The sequence below is a fragment of the Trematomus bernacchii genome, unplaced genomic scaffold, assembly GCF_902827165.1.
Source record: "Trematomus bernacchii unplaced genomic scaffold, fTreBer1.1, whole genome shotgun sequence".
Taxonomy (NCBI): domain Eukaryota; kingdom Metazoa; phylum Chordata; class Actinopteri; order Perciformes; family Nototheniidae; genus Trematomus; species Trematomus bernacchii.
Window position 1 is genome coordinate 172,501 of NW_022987674.1, and position 19,703 is coordinate 192,203.

At 40.8% G+C, this 19,703-nt stretch overlaps 1 protein-coding gene across 1 annotated transcript in view; it reads left to right on the plus strand.

Annotated features, from left to right (window-relative positions):
• Positions 1–19,703, plus strand: part of grin3bb (glutamate receptor, ionotropic, N-methyl-D-aspartate 3Bb) — a 41,548-nt gene that overhangs the window by 14,979 nt on the left and 6,866 nt on the right. Inside the window, exons 2-5 of the mRNA XM_034136201.1 lie at positions 3,454–4,115; positions 9,828–10,064; positions 14,653–15,505; positions 19,020–19,165. Coding sequence (XP_033992092.1) covers positions 3,454–4,115; positions 9,828–10,064; positions 14,653–15,505; positions 19,020–19,165 — 1,898 coding nt within the window. The remainder of the gene's footprint in view (positions 1–3,453; positions 4,116–9,827; positions 10,065–14,652; positions 15,506–19,019; positions 19,166–19,703) is intronic.

Sequence of the window (19,703 nt, forward strand, 5' to 3'; positions counted from 1 at the left end):
ATAAAATCTTCAGAGCAAAGAAACAAAACCGATCCGAAAAGATGACTCAGGGATGAGTTGAGCGCACAGTGTGACGGTTGGAGGCTTTAAATTATAAATACTTTTAATTAATCCTTTACCTTGTTGCGTTGTGTGCTGTACAATATGTGCAACAGACCGCACACAGTAGAGTCAGAAAGACTTAATGAATAATTAATGAATTGCGTTAACGAGGCTGGCGCTGTGTGTGGATCTTTAATAACAGCTGAGCCACTTTCAATGTCTGTTATCAACACTCAGAGGCGTGAACTCAAGTCATTTCTGTTGATCCATCTTCAGCTTTTGTCTGAGTGTGAGTCTAAGTGTCTGAGTGTGTCTGAGAGTTGGCGGGCTGCCATGTTTACCCATCATGCATCAGTGCTGTAATGATTGACCTTCAGTTAATTCTGCAAATAACAATGACATCATCGGACCTTTGGCTCCGGAGATGTCACAGATCGCCGCCGTAACTTCAGCAGAGAAGTTAGTAAGATTTGAGGCGTGATGACAGCTCTGAGTTTAAAGTGGACCTATCATGCTATATTTGAATACTATAGTGTAGGACCATACCTATATAAGGCATATTTATACTTTTTTTTTTTAAAATACCAAACAGATCATGCATTTTAGCCATGCCTCATTTTGCTCAATTTGACATTTTTTCTGATTCTGTGAGAACAGCACCACCTACAGGCCTGGCATATGTACTACAGCGTCTCCAGCGCTTTCGAACAGCAATGGCCGTGGTTGTCTCCTCCTGATTGGTGGAGTTGGCCCAATAGCCGTAGCGCCACCGTCCTGACGTCAGGACAGTGTTCAAATCTGGATCAGTTTTTATCAGATCCGTTGCACCCCCTTTTTTAGAGATTTGGGTATGGAGGAAAATAGAGAGGGTTGTGTTTTCTGACACTTGGTGAGTTCCCTGGAACACCGGGGACACATATTCATGTAGAAAAGACGTACAAAGGTGCATTTTGCATGATAGGTCCCCTTTAAATGACACTCTACAGGTGAACGGGGCATATGCAAATGAGGCAGTGTCTTATTAAATCTGAGCTCATTTGCATATATAGCACAGTGAACGTTGGATAAAGACAGGTTCGTATTCTTGCTCTGTTTTGTTGATATATTAGAGTCAGAGGTTTTTACCGAGGTCTTTTACTGTCACTCCATAAATCAGAAAATACTGTCATAAATCAAAATAATTTCTGCATGTTTTCAGTGTTAAAGAGTGTGTGAATGGTGTGTGGAAGAGGTTTCTGCTGAAGAGGAAGGAGTCATGTGACCACATTGTTCAAATAAGACCATAAAACATTTTAGGTACGTTTCCAACAACAGAGACAGTTAATCCTTTATAATCCTGAACGTCTCCAAGCGCTCCGTCCCAGCTGTGTGCGGCACTCTTTAGTGTCCCCTGGTCTCCCAGCTGTGTGCGTCACTCTTTAGTTTCCCCTGGTCTCCCAGCTGTGTGCGTCACTCTTTAGTGTCCCCTGGTCTCCCAGCTGTGTGCGTCACTCTTTAGTGTCCCCTGGTCTCCTAGCTGTGTGCGTCACTCTTTAGTGTCCCCTGGTCTCCCAGCTGTGTGCGTCACTCTTTAGTGTCCCCTGGTCTCCAGCTGTGTGTATCACTCTTTAGTGTCCCCTGGTCTCCCAGCTGTGTGCATCACTCTTTAGTGTCCCCTGGTCTCCGTTGTGTTTTGAGCTTCTTGCAGCATTTGGTTTCTCCAGCTTTTAGTAAACGCTGCCATGTCTCCTCAAGTTGCTGAATGTTCTCTAAAGACTGCATGTGTTGTTGCTGGAGATGTTTCTTCATGTGGAACCTTTGGGTTTTTATATCTGCATCCTTTTCTCCTAACAGAAATCTGTCGGCCACCGTACCATGAAACGTCCCCACCTCATTACTAACATTAAGACATTTCTTTTTGATATGACAAGATCTATGACATGTTAATATTTGTGCATAATGTGAAGCTACTTTAGGAGAAAGCTGACATAGTTAGTGAAATAACTCCCGGATGGATGTTGGGTGTTTCCGTCCCCCCTGTCTGCAGGTAGACATGTCATGGCAGCAGAATATTGAGCGGAGGATAAAACCATGATTTGTTCTCGCTGTGATTGCATCAGTGATTCCCTGAACGTCGGCTTTAAAAGCTGCTGTCAGTTTTCCTGATGGATCCCCTTTTATCTGAGACTCTCAGTGAGATGAACCCGACTCACACACTGAACCTCAAAGCGCCTGCAGGTAGAACACAAAGAGAATACACACACACCATGTCACCGGGGAAAGAGAGGACTTTCTCTCACGAACTCAGTCGACTTTTGTAGTTTTAAAGCTCCTATCATTTGATACACAGGAAAGTATTTGTAACCTTTAGTCTGGAGTGTTATTAAATGTGGATTCAGGGCAGAAACATTTTGGGGAATTATCTGTGAGGATTAAGAGCGAGTAAATCCCATCAACAACAGCAAGTGACCCTTTGACTCGAGGATTACTGGCACTGTCCTGCTCTGCTGGGGATTCACTACAAATCCCAGGATGCCGCGGGGCAAGTGTAGTTCCCTTTTGCAAAAGCACTTCCTGCTTCAGTCTGCGGGAACACAAGCGCTGTTCTACCATTATATTCATGTTGGTGTTTTTCTTCTTCCTTACGTTCTCCATTGGTTCTCTGTTGGTTCTCTGTTGGTGTTCTCTTTTGTTTTGATTTGACACCAGATATGTTTTTAATTTCCTGAATTCTGATTGGTTTTCTGATGCCTGATTTATTTGTTCTGTTGGACCTCTGATTCACTCTGATGTTCTTCTTCTGTTTTTTTTATCCTGGTTCTCCCCTTGGTTCTCCTGACTCTCCTCGTTCTCCATTGGGTCTCCTGGTTCTCTGGACTCTCCTGACTCTCCTGGTTCTCCTCCTGGTTCTCCTGGTTCTCCTGGCTCTCCTGGTTCTCCTGGCTCTCCTGGTTCTCTCCTGAATATCCTGGCTCTCCTGGTTCTCCTCCTGGTTATCTCCTGGTTCTCCTGGCTCTCCTGGTTCTCCTGGCTCTCCTGGTTCTCTCCTGAATATCCTGGCTCTCCTGGTTCTCCTCCTGGTTATCTCCTGGTTCTCCTGGCTCTCCTGGTTGTCTTCCTGGTTCTCCTGGTTCTGCTGACTCTCCTGGCTCTCCTGATTCTCCTGGTTCTCCTGGTTCTCCCTTTGACTCTTCTGACTCTCCTGACTCTCCTGACTCTCCTGACTCTCCCTTGGTTCTCCTGACTCTCCCTTGGTTCTCCTGGCTCTCCTGGTTATCCTGATTCTCCTGACTCTCCTGGTTCTCCCTTTGACTCTCCTGACTCTCCTGGTTCTCCTGACTCTCCCTTGGTTCTCCTGGCTCTCCTGACTCTCCTGGTTCTCCTGACTCTCCTGGTTCTCCTGGTTCTCCTGACCTTGCTGCTCCTGTGTAGAACCAGTTCCACCTTCAGATGGCGATGGCGGTCCCAGAGTCCGCTCTCTCCGCCCTGCTGCTGACGGTTCTCCATCGGTCCGGTTGGAGGGAGGGAACCGTGGTTCTGTGTCGGGGCTGGGAGGAGGCGGGGGGGCTCCTGAGGATCTTGGACGGGGGAAGCAGTGCATCATGGGACGGGGGAAGCAGTGCATCATGGGACGGCGGGGGGGTGTCAGAGGACAGCTGGCAGGTCCGAGCTCTTCTGAATCTGACCCAGTTAGCTCACGACGACACTCAGATCCACGACTTCTTATCCAAGCACTTCAAACACAACCGTTCCTCTGCGGCGGTTCTTCTGTTTGGTTCCGACCCACAGTGCACGGCGGCGGTTCTGCGCGGCGCTCAGGACCTGGGCCTCACATTACCCATGATGCACTGGGTGTTGGGTCAGCCTCTCAGCCCTGAGGCTCTGCAGAACATCGGGCTGCCTCTGGGTCTGCTGGCCTACGGCCCGGTGGAGCAGAACCCGCTCGACTTCTACGTGCGAGACGCCCTGCAGCTGGTCCGACGCGCCATCGCTGCTGCGGTTCTGCTGAGACCCGAACGGGCTCTGATCCAGAACCACGTCAACTGCTTCGATCACAAGGAGGCGCTGCAGACCTCAGGGCCGTACCTGTCCAGGTAACATCAAAGTCAACTTAATTGTCAATCTTTCAGTTTGTGTTCACAGACAGAGAGATCAAAATACAAGAATACAATAACAAAGATATATAAAGATATTTATACAAATATATGTATATACCTATATATATATATATATATATATACAATTAACAGACACATTTGTACATATGCACACATTAAGACACATCCTGTTGTATTAAAGGTAGGGTAGGTAAGAATGGAGAAACCAGCTCGAGATCGCTAGAATTTGAAAATACGCAGCCGAAAAAAATCTGCCTCTTCCTCACAGAGCCCCTCCTCCAACACACATGAACGCGCACATGACCAATGAGGGCACGAGATAAGTTAGTGCTCAGATGGAAGGCTGACAGGCAGGTAGGCCATCCAGTTATTTTAGCCGGGCCGGCTCAGATGATTGGTCGTGCTTTTTACAGTATTACGGCTTCCACAGATGACATTTTTTTCATGTTTTTATTGTCAAAGCATTTAATATATTTATTGCTATCGGGATGTTAAGAGCATTCCATGGAATATAACAACAAGTGTTTCTGAAGTGAATTACCTACCCCACATTTAACATCCTGTTGTATGTGATATTTTATTTATTGTTATATGTCATATAGATGAGAGAAACCCATCTGTAGACTTTTCCCTCTACATCGTGGCCCCGCCCCTTTTTAGGTGAAAACATTTATTATCCACTAATTCATTAATTCGATTCCATGCATTTAGCTGACGCTTTCCTCCAGAGCGACTCACAAAGAGTGCCAAAAACCACGAGGATTGAAACTCAGAACAACAAGAACTGTGTTGATATGTTCACTCCTAACGAGAAAGATCATTGTTAGTGCTACTCCTTTTTTCATTCCCATGGTTCAAGTGAAGCAGGCGGGCTTTCAGTCTGCGATGGAAGATGTGTAGACTGGCGGTTCATACAGATTCTCAAGTGTTCACTGATCGCATCAAAACATCAAGAATACTGCGCCTCTTTTATCTACAAGGAGCCCAATTATGCTGAACAGTTACATGTCTTTGGAGATCTGTGATTAGTTTGCATTGATGGTTTAATTTAAATCAATAGAGGATGGATGTGCGGTTAGTCTTACAGTGGCAGGAAGCAGCTCACACCGAAACTGGGATACTTAACCCTCTCTGTGTTTTATATTGCAATGCGGCATCTACAGTTTGACTTTTAACATTACAACTGTTTACTTTGATGCTTGGCGTTAGCCGCATTAGCATCATTAGCATCATTAGCTGTGAGGAAGTGTTTCCCACTGACTGATCTCCGTCCTCTCTGTGGAGCATGAAGACACAGATATTGTCATTTTTTTAAGTGAAAGTAAACAAAAACATAATTCTGGATCTGTTTTGTTGATTGGCGTGGAAATACACGACACAGCAGCTTTAAGGCGTGATGAAACTATATTTCCCGCTTAGCACTGATGCTTTGTTTTTAGCGGAAAGTGGGCGGGGCCGTCTATCTATACACGTTTTTCTTACACATACAAATACACAATGATGAAATGAAACACTGAAACAGGCGCTCATGGTTTCTGTAGACACTGGAGGAAACAAACAGTTGCATATTTCACATATTTAATCCAAAATGACCTTTAAAAAAACCCACTAATTATCCCTTATTTGATCAAATACCATAAATTAAACCCTAGTTTCTGGACAAATAGTCTAATTATTAATAAACAGTTGCTTTATGTTTCTTAGTGTTCTGTGTAAGTTCTCTGTTTGCTTATTATAATGACTTCTCCAGTAAGTCAACTTTATTTATCCAGCACTTTTCCAAACTCACTCCATTTTATAACCTCTAAAAGGTTTGTTAATCTCTCTCATAAACAACAAGATGTCGGAGACTCATTTCTAATCGAGACAAATTGTGAAATATTTACATATTTGTCTCCAGCTCGTTTCCAAATGACTCCCAGTGTTTCTGCCGCACGATGTTAATTATGTTCCGTTATCAGCGGAGCGCTAGATTCCCCCGCCCTCACCTCTCAGGCGGGAGGAGACGAGGGAAGAAACCCCAACAAATAATGTTCATATCAAATCTGTGTTTCACTATCTCCATCGTCATTGAGCATGGATCATAATAATAACACATTTGATTCATCTAGCGCTTTATCAGGACTTTAAAGACGTGATAATCTTCTTATTTATAGACTCATGCATTTTCCAGCATTTGGACTACCTATGTTGTAAATGTGTTATATTTTTTAATTCACACACAACGGGGGGGTTTCTCTCATTAACTGTGAAATCTCTAAATCTTGCCCAGTACCTATGTCTAACATCTAGTCAGAACATGTCTCTCCTCCTGATATAAGACATCATAACGTCAGGAGTAACACTGCAGTGAGATATAGGCGCTTGTTTTTAGACAATGCTTCATCTTGTTGAGTCAAAACATCTTATTTTGAGTTGTATCTCAGATGAAACACATATTGTTTTTTACATATTTATTAGAAAATCACCAACTAACATCAGAACACAGAAAACGTTTGAGGCTTATTTTGTAACACAGCATTTCCTGATTCTGGTCAAATATAGTTCAAAATGAGTTCTCCTGTTAATTACAAGATCTGATCTAAATATCCCTTCTTCAAGGAATCTTACCAATCTTACCAAAGATGGGATAATTAGATAAATGAGATCTTGTATTTAGCTGCTGGGAAAACTTATTTTGAACTATATTTGACCAGAATCAGGGAATTTGTAACAAAAAAAGGCAGAAATGTTTTAGACATGTTCTGTTCTCTGATGTTAGTTGGTGATGTTCCTCTAAAATAAGATGTTTTTAAGAGACTTTGACTTAAAAAGATACTTAAGATGCCTTGTCTAAAAACAAGACTTAAGTTATTAAGTCAGGGGTGTCAAACTTAAGGCCCGGGGGCCAAATCCGGCCCGCGACTTCATTTTCTGTGGCCCCACAAGAGCTTGCAAAGAATATAATATGTTTATTATACGGTTACATGCTACTTTACAGAAGCACGTTGCCCATAAACGACATGTCCCACAATGCATCTCAAATGTGACTTTTTCTCAGAATTTGACTTTTTTTGTCCAAATATGCCTTTTTTCTTAGAATTAGCCTTTTTCTCATAAATAGATTTTTTTTTCAAAATGTCACAATCAATGTTTTTACAGAATTTGGCTTTTCTTTTCAAATCATTTTGTGACATTCTTACTGAAGAGACTTGCAATTATTTGCCCTAGACTTCTGCTTTCAGACGTAGTTAATTATGAAGTTATTACCCTATCCGATAATAATCCAATGCAGAGGCAATAATGTAATATAATACATTAGTTTATATATATTCAATATTTATATATGTATTTTTATATAGTCTTAAAGTTACAACCGGCCCTTTGAGTGCAACCATAATGCTGATGTGGCCCGAGATGAAATTGAGTTTGACTGTATTAAGTCTTAAATCAAGTGTAACGACATATTCTGACTAGAAATTAGACAAATATACTTGGCAAGATTTTACATTTTTGCGGTGTATATACAGACAAGGTAAGGGGACACAGGTGGAAACAGTTAAGGGCTGACAATCACTCTGGAGGGAAAACACACAATGTCAGGAAGGGCTCTGAAACGAGAGGAGTCACAAGACAAGACAAAGGATTGAACTAAATGCATTAACTTAAAATAAATGTCTGTACACCACAGAGGGGTTCCTTGTCCGATGTGAGGGTCCAAGGACAGAGGGGATCTTATTCATATTCTGTACAAACTGTAAAGCCCCCTGAGAGACATGTCAAGTGTGTGATATTGGGCTTTATAAATAAACTTTGATTGATTGAAAAAGTCTGATTAAAATGGAGCAATAAACCCACATTTACCACAAGGACACGGCATCAATCACACGTTAAAAGCTGGTCTAAAAAGGTGAGTTTTGGTCAGTGTTTTGAAGGTGGGGGGGGGGGGGGGGGGGTCAGGACAGTCTGATTCGTTGTTGGAGTGACTTCCAGAAATGGAGAATGCTCTACCCCCCCCCAGGTTCGATGTTTCTTTATACACAGCGGGCCGTTTTTCCTATCAGGAAACTTGATCTGTTACCTGGAACTGTGAGCGTGTTTCTACCTGGAATCACCGGGAACATTAAACCTGAAGTAAACATTCAAATCTGAGGCATTTCAATCTGCAGAGAACATGAACTCTTTGGTAACACGCAGCAGAGTTTTGACAGACAGAAGTCGTGCTGCAGGTTTTTCGGGGGGATAAAAAGATTGAACTGCTGCTTTCAGCGCAGACGGGAAAAGATCAAACACATTCTCAGTAAATGAAATTACAGCGAGAGATAAAGCGCTCGGGGGGGATTATCAGCTGGAGAACAAAAGCAGAGACAGAGTGCACGGAGAATAAAGATGAAATAAAGATTGCCGACAGACTTCTGATCACAAACAGAGTTCATCAATAAATGAGACCACAGGTTGAGCTGAGCTCTCACCGTGACGTACGTCCTGCTTCAGATCTCTCACAAAACACACATCCTTCAGTCAAGAGGAAGTACAGATACTTGTGTTTAAAACTACTGTGGTAAAAGCTGAAGTATTGACTAAACTTCTTTACTCAAGTTAAGAAGTTTGGGCTTTGAAATGTACTTAAAGGTCCCCTATTATACTGTTTATCGTCAATATATCACATGTGTCAGATATATACAGAACCTGTCTCTGATTGGCTGAAACACCAAACAGATCATTGCAGCATTACCCATAATCCCCTCTGTTTCAGCCCTGTTTCCAAAGTGCTGATTCTCTGGGTGTTTCTCAATCGCGAGTAAAGCTGCTTCAGAGCCACTATTTCAAGCATACTACGTCATCGAGTGCCGCCGAAGTACTGTTCCAATCTCCAGCATACTTGGAAATCTACCGAGCCCGGCGTACTCCGTTTGGAGAAATATCGAGGCTGCACATGAGTAGACTCCGCGGTCTTAAAATCCCCACAATGCTTTGCGCACGGACCAATTTCCCCAAATCTGTGGCGGAAGATGTAAGAGGCGGGGCCTCTCATATGACGCACACCTGCACACTTGCTAGCGTGTTCCACTCTTTGTTTTCCGAATGCCAGGAAGTATTCTTGACTCGCTTCTGAAGCAAGATGCTCGGCAGACATGTGCTACCAAGCAAGCGTACTCGAGATTGAGAAACACCCGGAGTCTGTTACTTCAGATGAAAATAAGGAGCCCCTCCCCACGCCCCTCTAAGAGAGATTTGGTTACAAAGAACTCAATGGTGCTCTAGGAGGAGATTCAGGTGATAAGGGGGGGGGGTTACCTTGGTTGGTGATTGGCTAATGGTTACACAAGACAAAACATTGTTATGACATCATCAAGTGGCCAAAATCTGATCAGCTCATTTTGAGACAGGTTGTTTACCGCCAGTTAAAACAATAATGTTATCATGCTAGTTAAAAATATGTAAAAGATACAATAAAATACAAAAATTATACAAATTAACATTAACAGTAGTAACGTTAGTACTTCTACTTTTACTCAAGTACAAGATCAGAATCAGAATCAGGTTTATTACCAGGTAGGTTGACACGTACTAGGAATTTGACTTAAAACAAAAATTAAAAAACACTACTTTAACTTTTTTAAGAACACTATAATAACATTAAAGAATAATGGGATAAAATATAAGATCCCAATACTCGTAACTACCTGTACTTCCTATCTCCCACAGCTTCCTGTCCAACACGTCCTTCACTGGTCTGACGGGTCCGGTCCGGGTCCTTCAGAACCAGGTGCTCACGGATCAGCGGTTCCACGTCTGGAGCCTCCGGAGGGACGCAGTGGGGCAGCCGGCCTGGGTGACGGTGGGCCGCTGGGAAGGGGGGCGTCTCCAGGTGGAGGAGCAGGGCGCCTGGCAGGGACCCAGACCCCCCCCCAGACCTGAGGGAGGGGGCGCCAGAACACAGAGGTGGGGAGGAGTGCAGTACAAATACTCTTATTACCTTGCTTACTGCACATATTTTATATTCTATATTTTATTGTATTCTATTTCAATGTAAATTACTGCTTTATTTTATTGCTATCTTACTATATTTTTATTACAGTGTTCTTAATATGGTTCGCTATCTGTTTTTTATTTTTATGTATGCACCATGACACCAAGTCAAATTCCTCGTACGTGTGAACCTACCTGGTGATAAACCTGTTTCTGATTCTTATAGACTTTTTACTTTGACTTCTTACATTTAGACGTCTAGGAAGTGTATACCATTTCCTACCGTCAGAGGTGGGAAGTAGTTGAGTACAAATACTCTTATAGACTTTTTACTTTGACTTCTTACATTTCTAACACAAATACCTGTATTTTCTACTTCTTACATTTTGAACACAAATACCTGTACTTTCTACTTCTTACATGTTGAACACAAATACCTGAACTTTCTACTTCTTACATGTTGAACACAAATACCTGTACTTTCTACTTCTTACATGTTGAACACAAATACCTGTAGTTTCTACTTCTTACATGTTGAACACAAATACCTGTACTTTCTACTTCTTACATGTTGAACACAAATACCTGTAGTTTCTACTTCTTACATGTTGAACACAAATACCTGTAGTTTCTACTTCTTACATGTTGAACACAAATACCTGTACTTTCTACTTCTTACATGTTGAACACAAATACCTGTACTTTCTACTTCTTACATGTTGAACACAAATACCTGTAGTTTCTACTTCTTACATGTTGAACACAAATACCTGTACTTTCTACTTCTTACATGTTGAACACAAATACCTGTAGTTTCTACTTCTTACACTTTGAACACAAATACCTGTACTTTCTACTTCTTACATTTTGAACACAAATACCTGAACTTTCTACTTCTTACATGTTGAACACAAATACCTGTACTTTCTACTTCTTACATGTTGAACACAAATACCTGTACTTTCTACTTCTTACATGTTGAACACAAATACCTGTAGTTTCTACTTCTTACATTTTGAACACAAATACCTGTACTTTCTACTTCTTACACTTTGAACACAAATACCTGTAGTTTCTACTTCTTACATTTTGAACACAAATACCTGTACTTTCTACTTCTTACATTTTGAACACAAATACCTGTACTTTCTACTTCTTACATTTTGAACACAAATACCTGTACTTTCTACTTCTTACATTTTGAACACAAATACCTGTACTTTCTACTTCTTACATTTTGAACACAAATACCTGTACTTTCTACTTCTTACACTTTGAACACAAATACCTGTACTTTCTACTTCTTAGATGTTGAACCCAAATACCTGTACTTTCTACTTCTTACATGTTGAACACAAATACCTGTAGTTTCTACTTCTTACATTTTGAACACAAATACCTGTACTTTCTACTTCTTACATGTTGAACACAAATACCTGTACTTTCTACTTCTTACATGTTGAACACAAATACCTGTACTTTCTACTTCTTACATGTTGAACACAAATACCTGTACTTTCTACTTCTTACATGTTGAACACAAATACCTGTACTTTCTACTTCTTACATGTTGAACACAAATACCTGTACTTTCTACTTCTTACATTTTGAACACAAATACCTGTACTTTCTACTTCTTACATTTTGAACACAAATACCTGAATTTTCTACTTCTTACATGTTGAACACAAATACCTGTACTTTCTACTTCTTACATGTTGAACACAAATACCTGTACTTTCTACTTCTTACATGTTGAACACAAATACCTGTAGTTTCTACTTCTTGCATTTTGAACACAAATACCTGTACTTTCTACTTCTTACACTTTGAACACAAATACCTGTAGTTTCTACTTCTTACATTTTGAACACAAATACCTGTACTTTCTACTTCTTACATTTTGAACACAAATACCTGTACTTTCTACTTCTTACATTTTGAACACAAATACCTGTACTTTCTACTTCTTACATTTTGAACACAAATACCTGTACTTTCTACTTCTTACATTTTGAACACAAATACCTGTACTTTCTACTTCTTACATTTTGAACACAAATACCTGTACTTTCTACTTCTTACATGTTGAACACAAATACCTGTACTTTCTACTTCTTACATGTTGAACACAAATACCTGTACTTTCTACTTCTTACATGTTGAACACAAATACCTGTACTTTCTACTTCTTACATGTTGAACACAAATACCTGAACTTTCTACTTCTTACATGTTGAACACAAATACCTGTACTTTCTACTTCTTACATGTTGAACACAAATACCTGTACTTTCTACTTCTTACATGTTGAACACAAATACCTGTAGTTTCTACTTCTTACATTTTGAACACAAATACCTGTACTTTCTACTTCTTACACTTTGAACACAAATACCTGTAGTTTCTACTTCTTACATTTTGAACACAAATACCTGTACTTTCTACTTCTTACATTTTGAACACAAATACCTGTACTTTCTACTTCTTACATTTTGAACACAAATACCTGTACTTTCTACTTCTTACATTTTGAACACAAATACCTGTACTTTCTACTTCTTACATTTTGAACACAAATACCTGTACTTTCTACTTCTTACACTTTGAACACAAATACCTGTACTTTCTACTTCTTACATGTTGAACCCAAATACCTGTACTTTCTACTTCTTACATGTTGAACACAAATACCTGTAGTTTCTACTTCTTACATTTTGAACACAAATACCTGTACTTTCTACTTCTTACATGTTGAACACAAATACCTGTACTTTCTACTTCTTACATGTTGAACACAAATACCTGTACTTTCTACTTCTTACATGTTGAACACAAATACCTGTACTTTCTACTTCTTACATGTTGAACACAAATACCTGTACTTTCTACTTCTTACATGTTGAACACAAATACCTGTACTTTCTACTTCTTACATTTTGAACACAAATACCTGTACTTTCTACTTCTTACATTTTGAACACAAATACCTGAATTTTCTACTTCTTACATGTTGAACACAAATACCTGTACTTTCTACTTCTTACATGTTGAACACAAATACCTGTACTTTCTACTTCTTACATGTTGAACACAAATACCTGTAGTTTCTACTTCTTGCATTTTGAACACAAATACCTGTACTTTCTACTTCTTACACTTTGAACACAAATACCTGTAGTTTCTACTTCTTACATTTTGAACACAAATACCTGTACTTTCTACTTCTTACATTTTGAACACAAATACCTGTACTTTCTACTTCTTACATTTTGAACACAAATACCTGTACTTTCTACTTCTTACATTTTGAACACAAATACCTGTACTTTCTACTTCTTACATTTTGAACACAAATACCTGTACTTTCTACTTCTTACATTTTGAACACAAATACCTGTACTTTCTACTTCTTACACTTTGAACACAAATACCTGTACTTTCTACTTCTTACATGTTGAACACAAATACCTGTACTTTCTACTTCTTACATGTTGAACACAAATACCTGTACTTTCTACTTCTTACATGTTGAACCCAAATACCTGTACTTTCTACTTCTTACATGTTGAACACAAATACCTGTAGTTTCTACTTCTTACATTTTGAACACAAATACCTGTACTTTCTACTTCTTACATGTTGAACACAAATACCTGTACTTTCTACTTCTTACATGTTGAACACAAATACCTGTACTTTCTACTTCTTACATGTTGAACACAAATACCTGTACTTTCTACTTCTTACATGTTGAACACAAATACCTGTACTTTCTACTTCTTACATGTTGAACACAAATACCTGTACTTTCTACTTCTTACATTTTGAACACAAATACCTGTACTTTCTACTTCTTACATGTTGAACCCAAATACCTGTACTTTCTACTTCTTACATGTTGAACACAAATACCTGTACTTTCTACTTCTTACATGTTGAACACAAATACCTGTACTTTCTACTTCTTACATGTTGAACCCAAATACCTGTACTTTCTACTTCTCACATTTCCCAAACAGGCTGGTTCCTTTAGTTTGAATGTGTGTCTGGTGGCGTGATCATTATTATTTAGAGTCATTGCGTGCCTATTGATTTGAACACGATCCGTGTATCCATCATTTCCTGGTCTTCTCTAAAGAAGAGGGACCAATGAAAACGTTGTCATGTTGCCGTTGTTCAGCATGGAAACATTCATTAGCTAACAATGACATTATTGTTCTATTAATATAAAGGGAGGTCAGGTACTCTTTAAAACAGCTGCTAGTTATGGGTACTTTTTACTGAAGTACATTTCAAAGTTCTTTTTACTTTTACTTGAGTAAAGAAGTTTAGTCAGTACTTCTACTTTCACCAGAGTATTTTTAAACACAAGTATCTGTACTTCTACTTGAGTAAAGGATGTGTGTACTTCTACTTGAGTAAAGGATGTGTGTACTTCTACTTGAGTAAAGGATGTGTGTACTTCTACTTGAGTAAAGGATGTGTGTACTTCTACTTGAGTAAAGGATGCGTGTACTTCTACTTGAGTAAAGGATGTGTGTACTCTGTATCTCTTCAGAACCCCCTGGAAACCCGGGTTACCAGTATCCGGTACCAGAGTCCGGGTGGTGACGCTGGTGGAGCATCCCTTCGTGTTCACGCGGGATGTGGACGAGGAGGGAAGCTGTCCGGCGGGTCAGTTCTGTTTGGACGCGGGGACAAACAGCTCTGAGGTTCTGGAGCGGATCTTCAGGGAGGTTGCAGGAGGAAACAGCAGCTTTTTACCCGCTGGATTCGGACGATGCTGCTACGGTTACTGCATCGACTTGTTGGAGAAACTTGCAGAGGATTTGGACTTCCAGTTTGACTTGTATGTCGTCGGAGATGGAAAATACGGCGCCTGGAAAGGAGGTCGCTGGACGGGGCTTGTTGGCGATTTGATGAATGGTTTGGCAGATATGGCCGCCACTTCTTTTAGCATCAACTCAGCTCGTAGCCGCGTCATCGACTTCACCTCGCCCTTCTTCTCCACCAGCCTGGGCATCCTGGTGCGTAGTAAAGACACAGCGGCACCCATGGGGGCCTTCATGTGGCCCTTGCACTGGTCCATGTGGGTGGGGATCTTCGTGGCGCTGCACATCACAGCGCTGTTCCTCACACTGTACGAGTGGAAGAGTCCGTACGGGATGACGCCTCACGGGAGGAACAGAATCAGAGTGTTCTCGTACTCGTCGGCGCTGAACCTGTGCTACGCCATCCTGTTCGGACGCACCGTGTCCTCCAAGCCGCCGAAGTGCTGGACGAGTCGATTCCTGATGAACCTGTGGGCCATCTTCTGCCTGCTGGTGCTGTCCAGCTACACGGCGAACCTGGCCGCCGTCATGGTGGGAGAGAAGACCTTCGAGGAGGTGTCAGGGATCCACGACGCCAAGGTGAGATCTCAGAAACTCTTTAAAGGGGACCTATCATGCAAAATGCACTTTTTGATGTCTTTTATACATCAATATGTGTCCCCGGTGTGTCAGGAGACTCACTAAGTGTCAGAAAATAAAACCCTCTGTCTTTGAGTACTTCTACTTTTACTCAAGTACAAGATCTGAGTACTTCTGCTTTAACTTAAGATCTGAGTCCTCCTTGCTATTGGCTGATCAGTTGTGACATCATCAAACAGCAGAATGATAATATATTATTTGGTATAAAGAGGTCGCTGATAGAAACGTCCGATCTCTCTCTTCCTGCTGAGATGTAATTACAGATTAAATGTGTTCTCTGGATAACCTGCAGAGTCCTAATTACACTTTTAATGGAGGCGCTGAGCTGGGGCTGCTGGGACTTTAATTGGACGTCCATCTGTATGTGATTAGCTTTTAATTTTTAATGTGTAGAGACAGCAGAAACTCTGCTCCCTCCAGTCATGGTTCAGAAATATTTCAAAGACTGCATTATGTTTAATGCATACACACACAGCTACAGACCATAACTGCAGTATGTACTTAAGTACTTTTTTGAGGTACGTGTACTTTACTTGAGTATTTCCATTTATTGCTACTTTATACTTCTTCTCCTCTACATTTCAGAGGCAAATATTGTACTTTTTACTACATTTATTGACCATTAACAGTTACTTTGTACACATATAAACACATGATATGATACTTAACGACACAGTATTTGAAGTAAGTAAATTGGGTCCACATTGACCTACTATAATACTAAAATGCTCTTACAGGTTTAAAACGGGATAAAATAAAGAAGTCTGCACAATGACTAATAATTCCTTATATTTATTATAGCGCTTTTTCCATGACCCAAAGCGCTTTACAGATACACATTACACATACATATCAGACATACATGTAATGGTCATGTACTGTGGACAATACCCACAGGAGCAAATTCAGGTGAAGTGTCTTGCCCAAGGACGAGTACTTTTGCTTTGACACTTGAAGTACATTTCAATCAGGAGAGCCTCAGTTTTTTACTTAAAGTGGACCTATCATGCTATATTATAATAATATAGTGTAGGACCATACCTATATAAGGCATATTTATACTTTTTTTTTTTCAAAATACCAAACAGATCATGCATTTTAGCCATGCCTCATTTTGCTCAATTTGCACTTTTTTAGCTCTGTGTTTGCAAGGGCTGATTCTGTGAGAACAGCACCATCTACAGGCCTGGCATATGTACTACAGCATCTCCAGCGCTTTGGAACGGCAATGGCCGTGGCTGTCTCCTCCTGATTGGTGGAGTTGGCCCAATAGCCGTAGTGCCACCGTCCTGACGTCAGGACAGTGTTCAAATCTGGATCAGTTTTTATCAGATCCGTTGCAGCCCCTTTTTTAGAGATTTGGGTATGGAGGAAAATAGAGAGGGTTGTGTTTTCTGACACTTGGTGAGTTCCCTGGAACACCGGGGACACATATTCATGTAGAAAAGACGTACACAAGTGCATTTTGCATGATAGGTCCCCTTTAAAGAACATTTGTTCACAATGTTGATAGTCTTTGGTGAACGCATGAACACCTGAACCCAATCAGAAACGTTGCTATCAGAAACAATGCCCGACTGTTTTGGACGTAATATGGTCTGTGTTCACATTAACATTGCTAACACTCAGAGCTAACCTGTACTGGAGAGCATGTGTGTGAAGAAGCAGGAAATAAAAAGGAACTCACCTTGTGGTATAACCGGCAAGAGAGAAAGCCTTTGAGCTCCATACTGTTTCAGAAATAATCCTTGATAATCCATGATATGGCGTTTCACCACGGCAGCATTTAGTTTAGACCAGTGATTCTCAACTGGTCAGGCCTCAGGACCCACTTTTTCCTTAGTCAATAGATCGCGACCCGAAATTTTGAACCACTCAAATCTATTCAACAATAGATCGTGCAGTAATATATACGCTTTTCAGCATACATTATTAATGAAAGTGAAGTACAGTGCATCCCTTATATCCCTTCACAGAACTAAAGTATGCTTTTAAAAAAGGTTTAATGAGATAATGGAATCAAAGCTGAACTAACATGAAAAGGCCCACATGCTGAAAACCCAACCCCAGCAGGGGGTCTGGGGGGATTCTCCCCCAGGAGATTTTTTGAAATACTAACATATAAACTAAGCATTCTGGTACACTCTGAGAAGAAAATAAATAAATCTATTACTACCCGACATATTAATAATATTTTATGCCATTGTTTGTTTTTCACTTAGTTCTGACAGCTTGCTGCTCCTCACAGAGAGAAGAGCAAAGAGGAGATTGTCTGAATTACTTTACTTTGTGGGTAAGGGTAGATAGCCCCCATTGTTCTGTGAGCTGTCAGTCATCAAACCGGGGGTCATATTTCATTATGTGTTCATTTTTATCTGAAGTTGTACCCATGGATGTATAAAGAATAGTTCTACCGCAGTTATTCTCCGTGGGGACTTCCGGCAACCATCTTGATTCTGATTGGCCAGAAGACTCGAAAAAACATCAGCAAAGATGTTTTATTGAGAAGATGATCACTACGTGACAGTAGTTTTCAAAACCGTGTATGGTCTCCGGTACTTCCAGCCCTGCGCCTACTGCATGCACAGCGTTAGAAAATCGGGCCTTCAAAATAAAAGTTTGACTTTTTTCCCAAAAAAAAAAAAGTAAATATTTTTTTTTTCTATTTTTCTTTCTATTTTTTTTTCTTCACTGACACATCTGCGACCCACTCGAAACGGGTCCGCGACCCACTTTTGGGTCGCGACCCACCAGTTGAGAACCACTGGTTTGGACAGTTGCTGCCGGGTCCCGCATGAGCTCAGCCCCCTCCTTTTTTTTTTTTTTTTAAAGCTTTATTCCCAAAATCAGCACTTTAGAAACAGGAAGTGAAATAGAGGGATATGAGGCATGGCTAGAATGGGTGATCTGTTTGGTATTTTGAGCAAAACACTTCATAGACATGTTTTCTATATATTTTCATATATCTGAGACCTATGCTATTGCCTACAAATAGCATGATAGGTGACCTTTAAATGATGTTGTGAAATCAGATAATTGTACTTTTACTTCGGTGAAGGATATGAGTACCTCTCCAGTTAGCACTAGCTCTCTGTTAGCGCTGTATATTGTCAGTGCATTTTAAACACTATGTTAATATGTTTATAGAGCTGAGTTGTTTCTCTTTCTGAAAGGCTCCTCCTCACACCGGGGGGCTTCTTCCTGAATTTATTCTCACGTCAACATCATTTTTCAAAGGTTGTTTATTTCATGAATACTTTAAGCGGGGAATAAACACCGTTATATTTCTCCCTGAATAAAAGCATCACGCATCAGAACAATAATTACTCAGAGAAGTGTTCACTGTTTCTGACGCTGATATGAGATCTGTTAATCACCTCCTCTTCCTCTTCTACTTCCTCCTCTTCCTCCTCCTCTTCCTCCTTCTCCTCCTTCTTCTTCGTTGGTGTTTCAGCTGCACCACCCGTCTCGGGGGTTTCGCTTTGGGACGGTGAGGGAGAGCAGCGCCGAGGATTATATGAAGAAGAGTTTTCCAGAAATGCACGAGTACATGAGACGCTTCAACGAGCCGACGACGCCTGAGGGGGTCGGCAATCTCAAGTAAGTGAACCACAGAGAACCAAAGAGAACCACAGAGAACCACAGAGAACTACAGAGAACTACAGAGAACTACAGAGAACTACAGAGAACTACAGAGAACCAGTTAGTAGTTCCTCTCTGTAGTTGCAGTAGTTCCTCTCAGTAGTTGCAGTAGTTCCTCTCTGTAGTTGCAGTAGTTCCTCTCTGTAGTTGCAGTAGTTCCTCTCAGTAGTTGCAGTAGTTCCTCTCTGTAGTTGCAGTAGTTCCTCTCAGTAGTTGCAGTAGTTCCTCTCTGTAGTTGCAGTAGTTCCTCTCTGTAGTTGCAGTAGTTCCTCTCAGTAGTTGCAGTAGTTCCTCTCTGTAGTTGCAGTAGTTCCTCTCTGTAGTTGCAGTAGTTCCTCTCTCTAGTTGCAGTAGTTCCTCTCTGTAGTTGCAGTAGTTCCTCTCTCTAGTTGCAGTAGTTCCTCTCTGTAGTTGCAGTAGTTCCTCTCTGTAGTCGCAGTAGTTCCTCTCTGTAGTTGCAGTAGTTCCTCTCAGTAGTTGCAGTAGTTCCTCTCTG